Source organism: Callospermophilus lateralis, chromosome 3 (genome assembly GCF_048772815.1).
Source record: "Callospermophilus lateralis isolate mCalLat2 chromosome 3, mCalLat2.hap1, whole genome shotgun sequence".
Classification (NCBI taxonomy): domain Eukaryota; kingdom Metazoa; phylum Chordata; class Mammalia; order Rodentia; family Sciuridae; genus Callospermophilus; species Callospermophilus lateralis.
The window spans coordinates 157,691,602-157,710,321 of NC_135307.1; the positions used below are offsets into that span (position 1 = coordinate 157,691,602).

At 40.6% G+C, this 18,720-nt stretch overlaps 1 protein-coding gene across 3 annotated transcripts in view; it reads left to right on the forward strand.

The window, feature by feature from the left end:
* The first annotated feature begins 5,566 nt into the window (after positions 1 to 5,566).
* Bfsp1 (beaded filament structural protein 1) overlaps positions 5,567 to 18,720 on the forward strand; it is a 35,235-nt gene continuing 22,081 nt past the window's right edge. For all 3 annotated transcript variants that reach the window (XM_076848934.1, XM_076848933.1, XM_076848935.1), the window contains exons 1-2: positions 5,567 to 5,943; positions 11,645 to 11,705. In XM_076848934.1, coding sequence (XP_076705049.1) covers positions 5,567 to 5,943; positions 11,645 to 11,705 — 438 coding nt within the window. The remainder of the gene's footprint in view (positions 5,944 to 11,644; positions 11,706 to 18,720) is intronic.

The following is an 18,720-nucleotide window of genomic DNA, read 5'->3' on the forward strand; positions in this document are numbered from 1 at the left end:
ACAATTATTTGATATGATCTACTGTCTGTATTTCAATTTTGTCAATGAACCCGAGCAATGACCTTTGTAGCATTGTTTTTTTCTCCTCCAGTACAGGATCCAGATTAGGATCTGCATTTAAATGCCCTGTCTCTAATCTCCTTTAATCTGGAATACTTCCCAAACTTCTCTTTGTCTTTTATGATATATAACATTTTTAAAGAATGCCATCCCCTGTCTCTTATTAGTAGAATGTTTCTTATTTAGGGTTTATCTGGATATTTTCTTATGATTAGATTCAGGGTATACATTCAGGTTATCAGACCAGAAAAAAGAGTGAAAGAGAGTCCTTCCTGTAATTGTGCCCAAGATAAAGGGTAAAAATATATTCTGTCTTAGGCAAACTGGGAAATCACAGAAATGGTGACCCTTTATTTTTGAAAGTGATTATTTCCTTTTACCAGTGCCCATACTGGGACCATATTGATTAATTCACTTACCAAAGTGATAGAACCAGAGTTTAAACTTGAGCCTTTCCAATTTTAACAACATCCATTTTCCACCAGTACCCCCACACTAGTACCATTCAGCTGTATTTAGGGAACTCTCCTATAGCTGACCATTCATCAAGCCCTATGGAACCACTGTCTACAAACATGCTTTTGAATTAACAAATTCATTCACCAATGATTTCTTCCTCATGCATATGATTGCTATTTTTATTGAATACTCTCCCACCAGCAATGGAGTTTTGGGGTTTTTGACAAATATGCTCACTCTGACTTCTTGTAGGCATGTGGCAGGATTGCATTTTCAATGTACTTGAAATTAGGTGGGGCCACAATATGACTAGCTTTGGCCAATTCAGTGTGATTGTGAGGAAATTTTAAATGCCACTCCATGCCTTTTCTTTAAGATGATCAGCAGTGGTCCAGGTAGTGGCTGCTCCAATAGCCTGGATGTTGGACTAAAGAGGATGTGGAGCAAAGATCATAGTTGACCTTAGATGGTCATATACCACGAGCTAAAACAAAACACAATGGTCTGGGTGGCTTTAGACAACAGAAATGTATTTCTCACATTTCTGGAGTCTGAGATGTTTTAAGATTAAGGCACTGCAGAGGGCCTGCTTCCTGATCCACTAATTGCAGTCTTCTCATTGTGTCCCCTCCATGGTAGAAGGGGCCAACAAGCTTCCTTGGACTTCTTCTTTGGGCTTCTTTTAGAAGGGCACTAATTCCATCCATGAAGGCTTTGTTCTAAGACCTAATCAGTTCTCAACAGCCGCACCCCCTGGTACCATCACATTGTGTGGATTAGGTATTTATATTCAAATTTGTGTGTGTGTGTGTGTGTGTGGTGGTGGTGTATACAATAATCTATCGATAGCAATCTTTGACCATTTCCATCTGTGCTGGTCATTTCCATCTGTGCTGGAAGATACCTATCACTTTTGGTATCTTCCCATTGCCAAGAGCTGTTTCTTTCTGTCCCGACTTCTTTTGGCCTTTGGAATCCACCCAGAGTCCATTTGGTCCCCACCTTTGACAGACAGTGTGGCAAGGAATTTAACAGCCTCTTTGATCAGCCCTTAAACCGTGGGAGTTTGTGGGTAAATCTCTGGCCCCTTCACCAACTGGGTAGTGTAACACTCAGGTGACTACTTATAGTGTTACCAGAGTCTCTGTTTTCCCAAGATGGTAGCTTGCTTGATCACATGCCATGCTTTTCCTTCTCTATCTCCCTCTCCACCTCCCTATCCATGTTCCCTGGGATCACCTCACAAATAAACTATACTCATCCCTTGGTTTCAATGGGAGATTGGTTCCAAAACCCCCTCAGATACTAAAATCCAAGTGTGTTCCAGTCTTTTTCATCAAATATGGTGTTGGCATATAACCTTTGCACATCTTCCCTCATACTTTAAATCATGTCCAGGTAGTTTAATCTGCAATGCTATGTAAATACTACATACATAAGTGTTATCCTAAATTGTTTAGGGAATAATGGCAGGGGAAAATGTCTGTACCTGTTTACTGCAAACACATTTTTTTTTTTCCTGAGTGTTTTCCATCTGTGGTTGTTTGAACCTGTGGATGTAGAATTTGCTGATGTGGAGGGTCAACTGTATTTGCACAGACCTTGTCTCAGGGTCTGTTTTAAGGAGTTCAAACTAAGACAACAATTAGAAGGGAGATCCAGCTATAGATTAGCTTGGTTGTCATACTTTTACATTTCATCAATTAAATATCTTTTCTCACATGAGGTAAAAAATCCTACTAATTATAGTAAAATTCTAATAAGAAATATTTATACTTTAAATAGATGGGGTCAGGATATCATGATAGTACCATTGTCCTGGTGCAGGACAATGAAAATTATGTAAATCTTGGTGAACCTATACTTTTTGGGGAAAATTTAAGTTTCAAACCTATTGAAGTGGAAAAGGGAGATTTTTTAAAAACCCTATGCTGTAACAAGTAAAATTTTATTACAAAATGGGTTTTGATTTGATGATCAATGGCTTCAGTCTGAGTTCTCCCAGACCACACAACCATATTCCATGTTGGAACCAAAAGCCAAGCAGTAAACATTTCCAAATTCAGAAGTTGCTGGAGAGCTTTTCTCTGAAAGTCATTCAGTTACTCAAGAGAATGATGCCAAATCTCTTGCCTGGAGAAAGACATACCAGGCGACCAGCATGCTGGGAAGTGGGCTGGTAATTGAGTAGTGGGGAAGGTACAGCTGTGCCTCACCTTCACTATGCATCTGCTTTCTTAATTGCTTTACTTTAATATTTGGCCTCATCCCTGCCCTTGGCTGTGTCTGGTGATCCTGAACTCAGGACCTCTCCCATTCAATTTCACTGCAGAATACCTTCCAGGTGACCTGTCACAATAAGGCTTGGGTAGTTGCTCAATTGCTGTTGTGCAGGAATGAAGAAGGGGATCTAAAGGATTGAATTGGTTCTTGTCCAGGTGCTCAGTCAACCCTCTGTTTTTTTCAGCTCTGCTTCACACCCCACCTTCTAAAATATCAATGCATCTAAATCCTGAGCTTTTCTCAGATTCTCTGGCAAGAACCAGCAGTTTTTGTTCCTGTTCCCTTCTGCAGTCTCTTAGGTTTTTGTTTTCTATACTCGGCCGTCAGTTACCATGGACCTATATCTATTCAGCTTTCTGAAAGCTTGTTGACATATCTTGTCCACTAAGATTTTTCTCCCATTCTTCTGTAGAGATGTAATCTTTTTAAAAAAAAAAAAAATTGCCAGGCTGCCATTTCTTGGTGGGGGTTGGGAAGAATGGTGATAATGTTCATATCCGATGTAGTGTGCAGCTAGTTGGAAGGCCAGTTCTCCTTGTGACCTTTGCTTTTGGGATCCTGTTGTTATGCACCCCTTGAGTCAGCCTCACTCTGTGCAGGAGCCTAGTGTTCACTGTGCTGTTTCTGAAATCAGTTCCTCCCACATCTTCTCATTTACGCTGTTCTCTGTTTCTCTGAGTTGTCCACCTACCCACTCACTACTCACTGCTTTTTCTTTGATACAACCACAGAATTTTGTTAAAATCTCTACTTTAAAACTCATTCTGGAATTTTTTGTGTTTTAATCAGTTGGGTATGGATTTGTCTCCTGCACCCTGAGGGCAGACACTTGACATTGTTCAACAATTAACTCTCTGAAATTATGAATTCTGGGTGGATATTTTCTAGGTGTTTATTCCACTGGATTAAATGGAGGTGATTTTTTTTCTGTTATTATATTTCTGGGGTAAATATGTCTCCAATGGGATTACTCTGTAGGGTAGATTGAGTTCTCCTGATTGTTCATTCAGTATTATAGGGCTATACACCACATTCTTGTCAAGGCCTCAGTGAGTCATGCCTCTGCCTTTACTCTTGACTTTGGCCATGACCCCCGCAATTCCCTTTGACCAATGGACATGTTGCAAAAAAAGTCCTGGCATGAGCTTGCTCATGTGCTTCTGTCATTGCTAATTCAGAAGGACAAGAGGTGTTTGGAACAGAGCTGCCTCAGCTGATCAGAAGACCCATATCTGGAAGGAGAATCATCCAGCTGACCTGCAGGCCTGGAGCATAAAGATAAATACTTCTTATTATGTGACACATAGTTTTGGGGGCAATTTGTTCTGTAACAATATCAGACTGATACATGCTGTCAAAGGAAATGAACGGCTTATAATTTTTGTTATCAAATTTAATTTTGCTCTCTAGGAAGTCTAAAGTCCATGCCATCAGCATGATATATGCATACCTACAAAAATACTCATATGGCCTTCTTCAATTTGACCATGAAATCTATTTTTAAGTAGCTTATGGAAAGAAAAATAGAACAAAAACCACAGCACTAGCAGTTTAGGATCTTACATAGCTTTATTACAGACCAAATTAATGATTTTACAGGCTTTTTGGAGTAATAATAAACTCAACAAAGATCAATGTAATTTTCTTTCTTTGATAACTATGACTTTAATTTGTAGTGTAATTATGTGCAATCCATGTAGTTGGTAATTATATGGTGCTGCTAATCCTTGTTTTTAAGAAAACGAGGCTTTTGATAATGATTTTTTTACACTGGAGCTCTGACAAAATATTTCTATTCAAGAACATTCTAACCAAATGGTACTAATTTCTTTCAGTACCACAACTTTTAAATTGGTCAAAGCCTAGCTATTAAGTTATATGTATGTATATTTAATTAAAAGCTTGTCATCAAAATCTGCTATTTCCATAATAAAAATTAAAATGAAATACAAGGCAAAAGTCTGCTTGAATGTTGGCTAATTTGTTAAATCTTTAGCTTGAAAGGATCTTTCTTTAGTTCAAAGAACCTATTAGCAATGTCATGGGTGAAGTTCCACTTGTTTCTTCTACTTGAGTATGTCAAAAATCCACTGAAGTAATGTGACATAATTACATCGCAGGCCCATGTCCTGAGACATTGTGCAAAGAGTAGATTCTTCACAAAATGCACAAGATTTAGTAAGAAATTACCTGCACTACACCTCCCCACTGACTGAGATATGCCATTTTATTTGCATCCATGGTTAGAAACCTCTGGGATAGAGAAGATTCCTCAATAAATATAGAAGGAAATTGTTTAAGTAATCAGAAAAAAAAATGTTATTGTTTAGTGCTATAATTGAGAGTAGAAAGAGGAGACAAAGCGCCAGGCCTCGATCTTGAGGGAATTAAGTTTAATAAGCTTGCCTTGGGTTGCCTTCCCAATTCTCAGTGGAACCAATCAAAAGGACGTCATGCCTCTCTTGTCCCCCTGACCCTCCATTCAATCATAAAGCAACAGGCCTTCACAATCACAGAACAAAAACCTCATTGCCCAATTTAACCTTCCAACCCCAGAGTTGTATGGGTCGCTAATCCAGCTCAAAAAGCGGGCTGCTGCTCTTTTATTGTCCCGCGCCCGGGCACCGAGTAGAGCTCAACTGCTGATCAGCTCTGGAACGTCCCAGCGGCAAGCCGGGGGCCTCCGATGTTTATTTAGCAGGCTGCTGGCTCGGCCACCGGCCTCCTGGAGAGCCGGCTTGGCCCTCTCGCTCGCAGAGGAACCATGTACCGCCGCAGCTACGTCTTCCAGGCCCGCCAGGAGCAGTATGAGCGCGCCGACGAGGCGCCGCGCGCCGCTGAGCCCGAGCGCCCGGCCGAGGAGGGCAGGATCGGGGCGCCGAGCCTGGCGGCGCTGCAAGGACTGGGCGAGCGCGTGGCCGCCCACATCCAACGGGCCCGCGCGCTCGAGCAGCGCCATGCCGGCCTCCGGCGGCAGCTGGACACCTTCCAGCGCCTGGGCGAGCTGACCGGCCCGGAGGACGCCCTCGCCCGCTACGTCGAGGGTAATCGCCAGCGCTCCCGGGACCTGGCGGCCGAGCGCTCTCGGCTGGAGCGCCAGGGCGCAGAGGCGCAGCGCGCGCTCGACGAGTTCCGGAGCAAGTAAGCGGCGACTGTGGGGGGAAACCCAAGCAGGGCGTGGGTGCTCCGGCGGTGCGGGTCAGGGAGATCGATGCCATTAAGGGGTGGGGAACCGACTTTAATCTCCTCCCCGCCACCAATGACGCCATCTCTGCAGAAAGTACACAGGTGGCGCTTTTCCTTAAGTCTGATTTCTATTCTTTTTTTTTCTTCAGAAATTAAAAACGATGTATTAAAATATTCATAGAAGTACAATTGAAAAAGGTCAAAAATAATAATGAATTGCCATTTTTTCCCTAGCTGGATACATTTCCATTGAGCAACTAGATAGGAGTTTTAATTTCTTAGGTAATCCCTTTTAGGTGTCCCCTGATTTCTGTTTTTGATGGCACTTTACAGTTTACACAAATGGTTGATACCGTTTACTTGTCATGTATTTTTAAATTTACAAAGTATTTTACATGCATTTTAAATTTACTTAAAATGCATAGATTATAAATGCGTAGCTCAATGAATTTTGACAACAGTGCATATGTACCTGCCTGTGAAACTACCAAAATGAGAAAGAATTTCCATTACCCTAGAGAGTTCCCTAACCCCTGCTCTTTTATTGTTAGGCAGTTCTCATTCCCAAAACAGTGGCGTCCACTATTCTATCACCATAGATTAATTTTGCTTGTTCTAGGATTTTGTAACAATATATACTTTTGTATGTCTGGCTTTTTTCACTCAGCAGTGTTTTTCAGATACATCAATGTTATTTAATCCTCACAGCCTTATCTTTACTGCCTCATTTTACAGAAAAGGCTGAGGATCAGAACATGTAGAAATCTAGGACAAGGTCTCAGAGCTAGTGAACTGGAATCAGGTCTTTCATAGACTAAGTCCAATTGCTTTCATGGTATGGTAGCTGGCACAGGGAAATGATGTTTCAAGTGTCTTCTAGGATCTTGCTACTCAAACAAGATCCCTGGACCAGCAGCAGCAGCATCACCAGGAAGTTTGCTAGCAGTGTAGACTCAGGCCCACCACAAAGCACCAGAATCATAATCTGTTTTAACAAGATCCCCATTGACCAAGAAGTTAAACATTGAAGTTTAAGAAGTCCTTTTCCAAGGCATGGTTTTTCCTTTCCCATAAGTGGAATTATGTGTTGGTATCACTTATATACTCAGAATTGTCACCATCTTTCTAAGTTATGGAAAGATGTATGCTTTTTGACTTAGTAGGCACTTTAAGGAATTTATTCTAGGATATACTCCAGCAGGTATGAAATGGCACACCTGCAAAGATGTTTATTGCTGCATGGTCTGCATTAGAAAAAAACTTGGAATTCATCTAAATGCCCATTAATAAGAGGTTATGAAATTGTGCTTTATCCATACAGTGGAATACTATTCAGTGGTAAAAAAAAAATAAAGAATAGAAGAATAGTATCATTACCATTTATTATTTTAAAGACAGGAGGGGTGGAGATTTTTCTGCATGCATAAAAAGAGAAGAATTTCTGGACACCCCCATTTTCTTCATGACATTGGTTAGGAACTGGGCAACTGGGAGGCAGAAATGGGGGAGAGACTTTAATATAACATCTATTAATAAAAGTTGTTTAACCATGTAAGAGATTTATCCCTTCAAAAATTTTATAAATGAATTTTTTAAATATAGATGTCTAGACCCTACCCTGGATCTCAGGTGGGGCCCAAGAATTTTCATTTTTAATGATCTCCGTTGGTAATTCCAGCTAATGCTCAAGTTTGGGAGCCCTTGGTAGAGAGTAACCAGAAGAATTTTCTCAAGCCTGCTCTATTTGAATTCTACTTTCTCAACCCAAATCTTGGCAGGTTATTCAACATTGTGTACCAAACATATTTATCAAATCATATTCATTGATTCAATTCCCTCTATTTTTGGTTTCAACGCATAAAAACAAATTTGCAAGAAGAGACCAAAGAATCCACCTGTTAGTACCCTTCATGGGGAAACTGAGGCTTGAAGAGGGCTGGTAGGGTGACAGAACTTGAACTTACATTTTCTTGCTCTGGTCCTAAAATCTTCCCGGACCCCATGTCTTGGAGAATCCTTCAGACTCCTGTAAGATGAGGTCCAGAGATGGTACCTTATTCAGATGAAGCTCATTCTCTGAGGCAAAGGGAAGTACAGCCTGGAAGGATGCTGCTTTCTTGAAAGCCATGCGGAGCCTTCTGGGTCTTAGATACTGTAGAGCATCACACTACATTGTTCCCAGACCTTACATGAGGGAAATACAAACTTCTATCTTGGAACAATGTCACTTTTTTTTTTTTTTTTTGGTGGTAAAATACATGTAACATGCAATTTATCATCTTCACCTTTTTAAGTGTACAGTTCAGTGATATTAAATATATTCATAATATTTTGCAGCTCAGACATCCAGGACAGCTCTATGGGCTGTCAGGCACCCTGAAACCCCAGATGGCTATAATTGGGTGTGGACCAAGTGTCAACTGTGATCTGGCTGGGAAGTCATGGCAGCTCCTGTGAGTCCTCACTGGGGAGTGGCCGTGTTGATTTCCTCATCTTGATTTCACTTGGTTGTGAGTTAGATGCCCATTATGAAACAGTTTCTTCAGACTCTGTGATTAATTTTTAAATTTCTATTATGTAATTTCATGCCATTGCCCCCTTGAGAGGTTTGATGTTTTTGATTGGGATAGCAGGATTTAAAAATCATGATAAAAAAATCAAACTCATATATAGTCCTGGCTGTGTGCTTACACACATGCACACACCCCAAGTTCCATTTTACATTCCAGAGATGAGTTGATGCTTGCCAAAAGAGGGGGAAAGTCATGCAGAAAGGGGGACGAGTGTATGTTGCCCCATGGCAGTGTTAGGCATGTTCTTTACTTGATACTTTTTTGTGTTTGTTTTGTTATAACTTTATTTTATTTATTTATTTTTATGTGGTGCTGAGGATTGAACCCAGTGCCTCACACTTGCTAGGTGAGTGCTCTACCACTGAGCCACAAGTATCAGCCCACCTGATACTTGACTAATTTCAAAATCAAGTTTCTATAATGTCAAAGACTAATGAAACAAGAATAATAAAAACAAATACAACTACCAAAATCCAATGATGAATAGAGTCAATTCTCCAAATTGCTGAGTACCAAAAATAATCTATATAAAACTATCAAGTTAATGAAAGTGTAAGTATTTGTTTTCACTTTGTGAAATCACTTATATGATTATATGAATTCTTATCATGAATTTTGTGTAATGAAGTTTCTCATTTATATAATATCTAAACTGGTTTTTACAGCATGAAAATTACCTCTGAGATTATGTTATTATATTGATTATCAAACATTTTTAAGCTAAAGAAACTCTTTACTGTTTCAGGAAAAAGCAATGAAGATATTAGATTTTGTTAACAGTTTTATTCTCAAACCTAATTACCCATTTAAAAAATTATTTCTGACTCTATTAGAGCAACACACAAAAGGAATGGTTACATGCGACATCCTGATGTGAAATGTAAACCTTGTTGAAAGGTGTCTAACATGAGTTATAGCTGAGCTTCTCAGATGACCTTAAAATTGGGAATGTGTGCAGAATGTACATATTCCCAGTTAGGACTTTTAGTTTTGAGAACACAGTAGTGTGGCTCTCCAACACGTGCTATTTCTGTGAAACACTTAGCTTGAACCCATGGCATGGGAGTGCAAGGGCAGAGAAAGATCTGCTTGTAGGCTTGGCTCAGTGTGAATTAGAATTGGTTTCAACTGAAATGACATAAACTCCAAAATGACATTTGAAGTGACATAGGTCCACTTCACATCCATTAGGATCACTACTATCACGAAGACAGAAAATAACGAGCATTTGCAAGGGTGAGGAGGCATTGGAACACTTGTGCTCTGTTGGTAGGAATGTGCAGTGGTACAGCCATTATGGAAAACAGTATGGCAGTTTCTCAAAAACTGAAAACCAGAATCACCATGTGATGCAGCAATTCCACTTGTCAGTGTACACTCAAAAGAATTGACAGCAGGAAGAGAGATTTATACACTCATGTTCCTAGCAACATTATTCACAGTCATTAAAATGTGGAAGCAACCCATGTGTCCATTGACAGATGAATAGATAAGCAAATATAGTATGTACATAGACTGGAAAATCATTCAGCTTTTAAAAGGCGGGAAATTTTGACACATGCTACCACATAGATAAGCCTTAATTAAATCATATTAAGTGAAATAAGCCAGTTGCAAAAAAGACATACACCATATGATTCCATTTACATGAAGTAGTTATAGTAGTCAAATTCATAGAGACAGAAAGTGAATGTTAGTTGAGAAGTTATTATTTAATGGGTACAGAGTTACAGTCTTGCAAGATGAAAAGAGTTATGAAAATAGTTATGGAAATGGTTGTACTATATCATGAATGTATTTAATATCACTTAACTGTGCACTTAAAAGTGGTTAAGATGGTGAATTTTATGTTATATATATTTTACCATCAAACATCAGTAACAACAAATATACAACATTGGTTTACTCAAGATGGAAGTTTCTTTTTCTCTTGGGCAAAGTATGGGTGAGCAATTCAGAATGGCACTCTACAGTGTTTGAAACCCAGAAGGCTCTGTGTGCCTTCAAGAAGACAGCAGTCGGCTGGGTGCGATGGTGCACACCCATAATGCCAGTGACTTGGGAGGCTGAGGCAGGAGAACTGCAGGTTGGAGCCAACTTTGGAAGCTTAGCAAGACTCTTTCTCAAACTAAAATTTTAAAAGGGTTGGGGATGTAGTGCAGTGGTGGAGCACTTGCCTAGCATGTGCAAGGGCCTGGATTCAACTCCCAGGACTTTAGAAAAAAGAAGAAGCAGTAGAGGAAAAGGAAGAAGAAGAGGAAGAGGAGGAGGAGGAGGAAGAAGGGAGCAGTCACATCCCAGGCTGTAGGATAGACAAGTGGATGCTGGCAAAGAGGCAAAGAACATACCTACCCCATTGCTTATACCTGAAAGTTGTCACACAACCCTTCCACCCTGTTGGGCAGGATTTAGTCACATGGCCCATGCATAACTTCAAGGAAGGTTGGAAAATGTAGTTTCCTAGAGATCTTTGCATGATAGGAGTGAGGATGAGAATGAGGGTAAAGTGCTAGCAGCATCTACCTAAGAGATTGGACAACTTTCTCAGCCTTGGTTTCCTAATCTTTCACACAGAGTTAGCAATAATCACTCTTTTTCAGGTGTTATGAGCATTAAATGGCACAATCTAGAAAAATTGACACGTCAATGAATAAAATAGTATACGAAATCCACGTGAGGTTGATGGTGTTTGTTGTAGTCTGTGGCAGGTGGCCTCTCTGTCTCGCTGCTGCTGCTGCTCTTGGGTGTGCCAAGATTTAAACCCTTTATCCTCAGAGTGACTGGGTGGGAGATGGTTGAGGGCAGTTTGGGCCTCTAGGTTGGAAGACTCCTGTTCCTTTTATCTATTCCAGTTATCTCATGCAGTGTGCAAATGTTACCACTTTCTACATGTGCTGTAATGTGAACAGCTTTGGGAAGCAGTGGACAAGGAAATGCAGAATTAGCTACTTCTTTAAGATTAAAAGTAACTTCTTAGAGGAGAGGGTGTGGTATTATCTCAGATAGAACTTTATGCTGACTGTGTGATCTACACATGAAATGATAGGAATGGTCCAACTCTTGCTTGTGTGTCCCATTTTCAGGTATGAAAATGAGTGTGAATGTCAACTGGTGCTAAAAGAAATGCTTGAACGGCTTAACAAGGTGAGTTGAATGCAGCTTTGGGTTTAAATAGCTTAATTCCAGTACTGAATGAAATGTTAGAAGCAAATTGTTTCATGTACCTCCTTTTGGTGTTATTCTAGGATTTACCTGTTTCTTTTGCTGTCATTCTCTTCCATGACTTCTTAATATCAACTGGGTCTTTGTGAATGAACTCACTCATGCATGAACACGCACTATGCTACTATAGGATACACAGTCTCAGGAGAGAAACATAGACAATGAAGCTTATCTGTATACTAGGTGCATTAGTTTCTTTTCCATTAACCTTGTGAAATAGCTCAGGCTGAGTAATTTGTAAAGAAAAGATATTTATTTACCTTACAACTTTGTAGGTTGAAAGTCCAAGTTGCATGGCACTAGACCTGGTGAGGGTCCCCCTGGCTCAGTTACCTCATGGTGGATGACATCATGGTGGAAGTGTGTGTGAGGAGAGATCACATGGCAAGACAGGAAGCCAGAGTCAGAGGAGGGGCCAGTAATGACTTTCCAGAATGCCCCACCTCTTGAAGATCCTACCATGTCAACATCATCACACCGGAACCACCCTCCTAACACGTGAACTCTTGGGGGACACATTCAAGTCATGTCCACACCATAGCACTAGGCTTTTGACATGTGCCAGCAATACAATAACCAGCTGTGTTTCACTGTTCAGATAAACTGACCCCAAATAGCAGATTTAGGAAAGAACTTGCAGTGGTTACTTGGACAAAATGACAACTCTGCTGTGTTAACTGAGTCTTAAGATTGCTATTCCACAGGAAAAAACAGAAGCGAACAAAGAAATTTCCTTGATATTCCTTCTTTTCTTGGAGCAGGAAAAGTCACCACGTCGGGGATACCATGGATTCTAGGTTTCTTTCTGGAAACCTTCCTGTAGAGGTTGTATGAAGTCGTTCTTTGCAGGGACATTTTCCTTCTTCCAATCCTTCATTATCAACCTGATTGATTGGATTTTCTGCTTAGCCAGGAAAACTCTACTACTAAATAGCAGAATAACACTGGACAAAAAGAGTTGGACAAACCAGGATGACAAATAGCTTTATGCATTGTCCTTTTCTGATCATTTTAGAGCTCAAATATCAGAGTGGAAGGACCTAGGGAGACTTAATTGATGGGTTGCTTATTCAGAGGACATGGGCTGCCATTTCCCACTCCTTCTGTGCCTATAACCTCATCCTAATTGCTGACAGAACACCAAACTCTTCCCTGCTGTGCCCAGGTAGGCCTTAGAATTCTTCTTCACATACAACTTCAGTCAGAGTTAAGTTCAAGAGTTAAGTTCAGAGTTAAGTTCATTTCCTAGTGTGTCCAACCTCTGTTGTCAAGGATTATCCTGCCAGTTGGTTGGAAAACCAGAACTATAATCTGGAGAAGCCAAATTTTGCTTTGCCAATGTTACCTGCCTATGGTGCACCTTCTCTGAGTAAGAGTATAGCTCATTGTCCAAACCAGGACACCTGTGTGAAAAAAGGCACCATCAGTAGTTACACAGGTTAATAGTTATCACCTGGAACCATTTCAGGCCAAATGGGATGACATAGGAGCACCCTTGATATAAACACAACAATGGCAGTAAGAATGTGCTCCAGGAAGTCCCTGAATACACAGTCTCCAAGACTGGCTTGGGAGTGATGGCCCCATTGTTAGCTGTAACTTAGAGTTGAGGGGTTTCATCTTAGTAGAATCCAGCATCCCAGATATTCTGCTAACACCTGTAGCTCATCCCATTCTTGTTTTGGTGGTAATTCCAGGCTCCCAAGTTGGGCCTCCATCTTGTCCATAAGCCATTGCTTGCAAGGACTGAGAAACTTAACACCCTTCACTTTGGTGCCACTTCAGGCCCTCCTAAGCCCCTTCTCTAACACCACCATGTGCTTCTGTGTGAGAATTTGTCCTTAGTGAAATTGGGCCTTTCTCTGGATTTTAAAATGGTCATACATGCCATCTTGGCATGCCTTAAAGAGAAAGAACAGAGTCCTTCTTTTTACCATTGGTGGAAAGTGACAGTGGATTTAAAAACCTTCTTTCATTTTCCTCTTATTTCAAAAGCAGTACATATTCTCAGTTAAAAAAAAAAAAGTGAGGCTGTATAAATAGTGAAAAATAAGGAAAAGGGATGCCATCATTTCACCACCCAAGGAAAACAGCTGTAATGTGTTTATCTAGATTATGACTTTTTAAGTATACATTTTAAGTATCACCTCATGAGAATATTATGAGTAAAGATGCTATCCAGAATGAAAGTGAGTGCCAGTGCAGGAGTTGATGTGATTATTCCTTGAGTTTAGGGTAAGACCTTCCTGCCCGCAATTGATTCATGCCATCTAAAAGAGGAGTGTAGACTTTTAATAGGCTCCTTACAGTACTGCTTAGTATCTGTGAACTGGAGGTAAATTGCCTTATTTCTCTGAGCCTCATCTTCCTCATCTGTGAAATGGGAACAAAAACAATCCCCACCATCATCAGAGTGGAAGTATGTCTACATGCAGAGTGGGAATCAGAGGACATTGTCTTGCATGTCACATGGTGATGAGCCATCTTCAGTTAGGGTTATCACAGAGCACTTGATGGTGACAGAAGCCAGCTTAGTTTTCTCCAAAGTGTGGAATGCATAACCCTGGTGGATTAAGAGATGATTTTAGATGGGGCTTGGAGGGTAATTTTTTTTATAGTCATGAATTTTTTATGATTAATTTTTTCTTATAGCAAATGAGATTAAGAAAGTTCCCCTTTCAAATAAGTCCAAGCAAAAATGAGTTCAACTGAAGAAAAATGCAGGAGGTGCTTACATAGAATAGAAATCATGAACACAGAGTGCAATGACAGCACTGGGGAGGTCCTGGTGCTGGCTTGTGGAAGGCTTGGAACGGTCTTTCATTTTTGGTGGGTAGGTTTGACCCCTAGAAACGATGCAGTCCAACCCCTTCTTTTTGTCCATGAAGAAATTCACCCTTGAGGTTAAATGACTTGAGAGCCCCAAGCCCACTCATGGCAGGTGTAAATGGCATCTTTTTTATTCATGACTCATTCTCTACTTTCTAAGAATAGTCAGGGGACCTGTGTCACTCAGAAGATAGTCACAAAGGCAGGGTGCTGTAGGTTAAAGATGGCCCTTTAGCTCTTGATGTTGGTGCCCTGTTCATCTTTTCTGGGCCACCCCAGCTGCCACTGAGACATGCTGAGCACACTGATGGCTTCCTGCATCTCTCTGGCTATGGAAAGGTGGATGACTCACCCAGGCACAATGCAGAAATGCTGGCTGTGTTAACCCTGAGGAGTGAACCTCAGCCATTGAGGGACAGGAGTGAGTGGGTAAGTTTTCCAGTTGCTTCAACAGTGAAAATCCAGTGGAGAGTTCCATATGGCTTCTTAAAGGATCCCCAGCAGGACTGAGCCCTGTTGTACACAAATGTAACCTGCTCATTAATACACCCTCCTTGGTTTCTTTGTTTCTTTCTACTTGTCACTTACTCTTCTGCTCTTGTGCTTCCTGGAATCACCTCCCAAACAAATGGCCTGTGTCCAAACTTTGCCTTGGGATCTGCTTTTGGAGAACTCAAGCTTAAATAGCCCCTAAGGAGTTGGCCAGCTGGATGCTGGAACTTCTTGTTCTCTGTCCACTGAGATCATCAGATGAGAAGGAAGAGTAGAATTCACATTTTGTCAACTGGCCAGATCAATGACTTTAGTTCACAACTCTTTGGATATTTACTTATAGCAAATCAACAAGGTTTTGACCCTCAGTTCAGATTCATGCCCAATTCCTATGGTTTCACTTGGAAAAGTGATTTATCTTTGGGTGTGGCTAGGGGGAATCATTGACTTTGAATCCTATTTGGAAAATATTACAATGTATGTAAAATCACTGTTTGTGACTGTTCTCACAAATTTACCCTGTGTTCACCATGCTGTCTAGGTAATCAAACCTCCAGAACAGAGCTCCTGAGGTTGTTTTTTTTTTAAACTTTATTTTAATTTTTAATTATATGAGATGCTAAGAATCGAACCCAGTGCCTGACACATGCTAGGCAAGTGCTCTACCACTGAGCCACAACCCCAGCATTCCTAAGTTTTTAATAGACAGCTAAACTGAAGCAGGCCTCTCTTTGCTCCACATTTTGAAAGAAAATAGATTCCTCGGGCTGGGGTTGTGGCTCAGTGGTAGAGCACTTGCCTAGCATGTGTCAGGCATGGGGTTCGATTCTCAGCACCACATGAAAATAAATCAATAAAATAAAGGCCCATCAACATGTAAAAAATATTCTTAAAAAAAAAGAAAATAGATTCATCAACATACTACTTAAAATGTGTGGCCAAAGCTGGGCTCTAGAAATTGTTTTTTTTAATGGTGTTTCTAGAATCCGTGTGAATAGGTTGCCAAGGTTGCTTTTCAAGGATACATCAAACTCTTATTTATTTCTTTGGTGTCTTTCTCAAAAAATATTTGGTCTGTGACTATTCTACATCAGTGGTTCTGAAACTTCAGCGTGCATCAGCATCACCTGGAGGAAATGTTAAAACCCAGATTCCTGAGCCCTGGCTCCAGAAACCCTGACCCAGTAGGACTGGGATCTACTGGAGTCTTTGTATTTCCAGCCAGTTCCCAAGTGGTGTGATCCAGAGATCACACTTGGAGAACCACTGTCCAGATCTAGAACATACACAATAACAGGGTTGGGTTGTTTTCTAAAATCACACTGTTGACCCAGAGTCTCAATTTAGAAAAATCTAGATGCTTCTGCTAGTGAAGCTTTTGAAAATTCAGCTGACAGTATCCAAACATAATAAAAACACAAGCGTCTACACATTTCTGAATTCTGGTGCAAACAAAGGAAAATACTTCCAAAACAAATTCTCCTCAATATATCAGCAACTGCACATTCCAGTGGCACCAACTCACCTTTGGGAGTTTTCAGGGAAGTTTAACAGATGATTATCTTGAAAGTAAGACAGTGTGGTTTCAGAAACTTTTGGTTATTCCCTATTTTAAGGACAAATATCAACTGGTCTTTTATTTTCACCATAAGCAGTTTTCAAGACTTGATTGACAGAACCTAGGAGTGGTTGTTTTCACACGATCCTAAGAGGGAGATGGGGAAGGGTGGCAGATACCCACAGGTTGGGATCTCTGCTCAGCACCCAGCTCATCATTAGACAGAGAAGCCCAAGACAGACTCCATTCTCATTATCTTCCATGAACTAATTGAATGATTCACTGATCAGTCGGGCTTCAGTCTCCCTTCTGTAAATATAGACTTTAGTTTTTGACCTGCTGTATGAAGTCACTTGAAAGACATTTGAGGGAACAGGGCTGCTGGGCAAATGGGGATGCCTGTGGCCTATTATGCCCTGAAAGAAGAGGCTCTGTGATTTGGGGCATTGCTCAGTGGCAGAATGCATTCTTAGCATGTTCAAGGCCCAAGGTTCAACCCCCAGTAGCACCTCTTACAAAAAAGCATCCCTGCTTTGATCCTGTACATTGACTTTCATGGGATACTTTGTTTAAAGGATGGCATCTGTGGCTTGTAAAATATTTGAGGACCAATTACCCTTAAGATCCCTTTTGTTTTCAAAATTTGGAATGATCTCTTTTTAAGTAATAACAAGAAGCATCCTATTTCCAATTCTTCTCTGGCTCCTCTAATCGTGGATGAAATTTTGGTAAAAATCAAGATACATGAGAATTCTCCACCCTACCCTATCCTCAGTAGGCTTAAGAGAGGCAGAAGGAAGATGGAAAAAAACACTTAGAGGAATTGGCTCTATGTACCATTCCTTCACCTCCACCCTAGATTTAGCCAGACCTCTCTGGGCAGATGACCTCAGCTCCAGGATGTGAACCACTGCTCCTGAAGGGTATGGGGATACATCCCAGAACATTTATTCTGATTCAGCCCCCCCCCCCCATTTATACAACCTCTTTTGAAGGCTCCATGAAGTCCCACCTCTGATGTCATAGGTACAAAGACAGCACATGCATGGGAAGCCCACTCAAGGCACATACAGCAATAGAGTCAGAATATTCCACATCCTTATTGTCACCATCAGACAATCAGAAATCTTCCTGTATCTGTAGCCTTTTATAAGAACAGTTAAGGAATCCAATACATTCCTTCCTTCCTTCCTTCTGTCCTTTCTCCCCAACCCCGTCTTCTTTTTTTTTTTTTTTTTTTTAGTTATACATGACAGAATCCATTTTGATATAATTATACAGGCTTGGCATATATCTTATTCTAGTTAGGATCCCATTCTCTTTGGATGTACATGATGGAGGGATTCACTGTAATGCTTTCATATATGTGCAGAGGAAAAATATGTCAGAATAATTCCACTGTCTTTCCTTTTCCTATCCTCCATTTCGTTCCTCCATTCCTCATTGTCTAATCTACTGAGCTTTTATTATGCTCTGCTACCCAGTTATTGTGGGTTAATTTCTACATATCAGAGAAAACTTTCAACCTTTGGCTTTCTGGGACTGGCTTATTTCACTTAGCATGATAGTCTCCAGATTCAAACATTTACTGGTCATAAAATCATTTTTCTTTTTGCTGAATAATATTCCACTGTGTATATATACCACATTTTCTTTATCCATTCATCTGTTGATTCCTCTGTTCCATAGCTTAGCTATTGTGAATTGAGATGCTGTAAACATTGATGTGGTTGCATCATCCACTATAGTATGCTGATTTTATGAAACTTAAACCCTATCAGTGTGAGGGCGAGGAGTGTCCCCAAATGCCTTGTTCAGTCCACTTATCTTGACTGTCTTAACTGTTCACTCAGGCAAGGATAAGTGTCTCTTAAATGTTTTAGCCAAATCACATATCCACATTATTAATGAGACTTATTAATTAATGATTATTAATAAGTCAGTAAAAATTCACTTACCAAAGCCTTGGGTGTGGGCAGATGTGCCTGGCAGAGGTGTCTTATGGGAGTGAGGGAATCCCAATGAACCCAAGGAATGCTCCCCTGCAATATCTCCCTG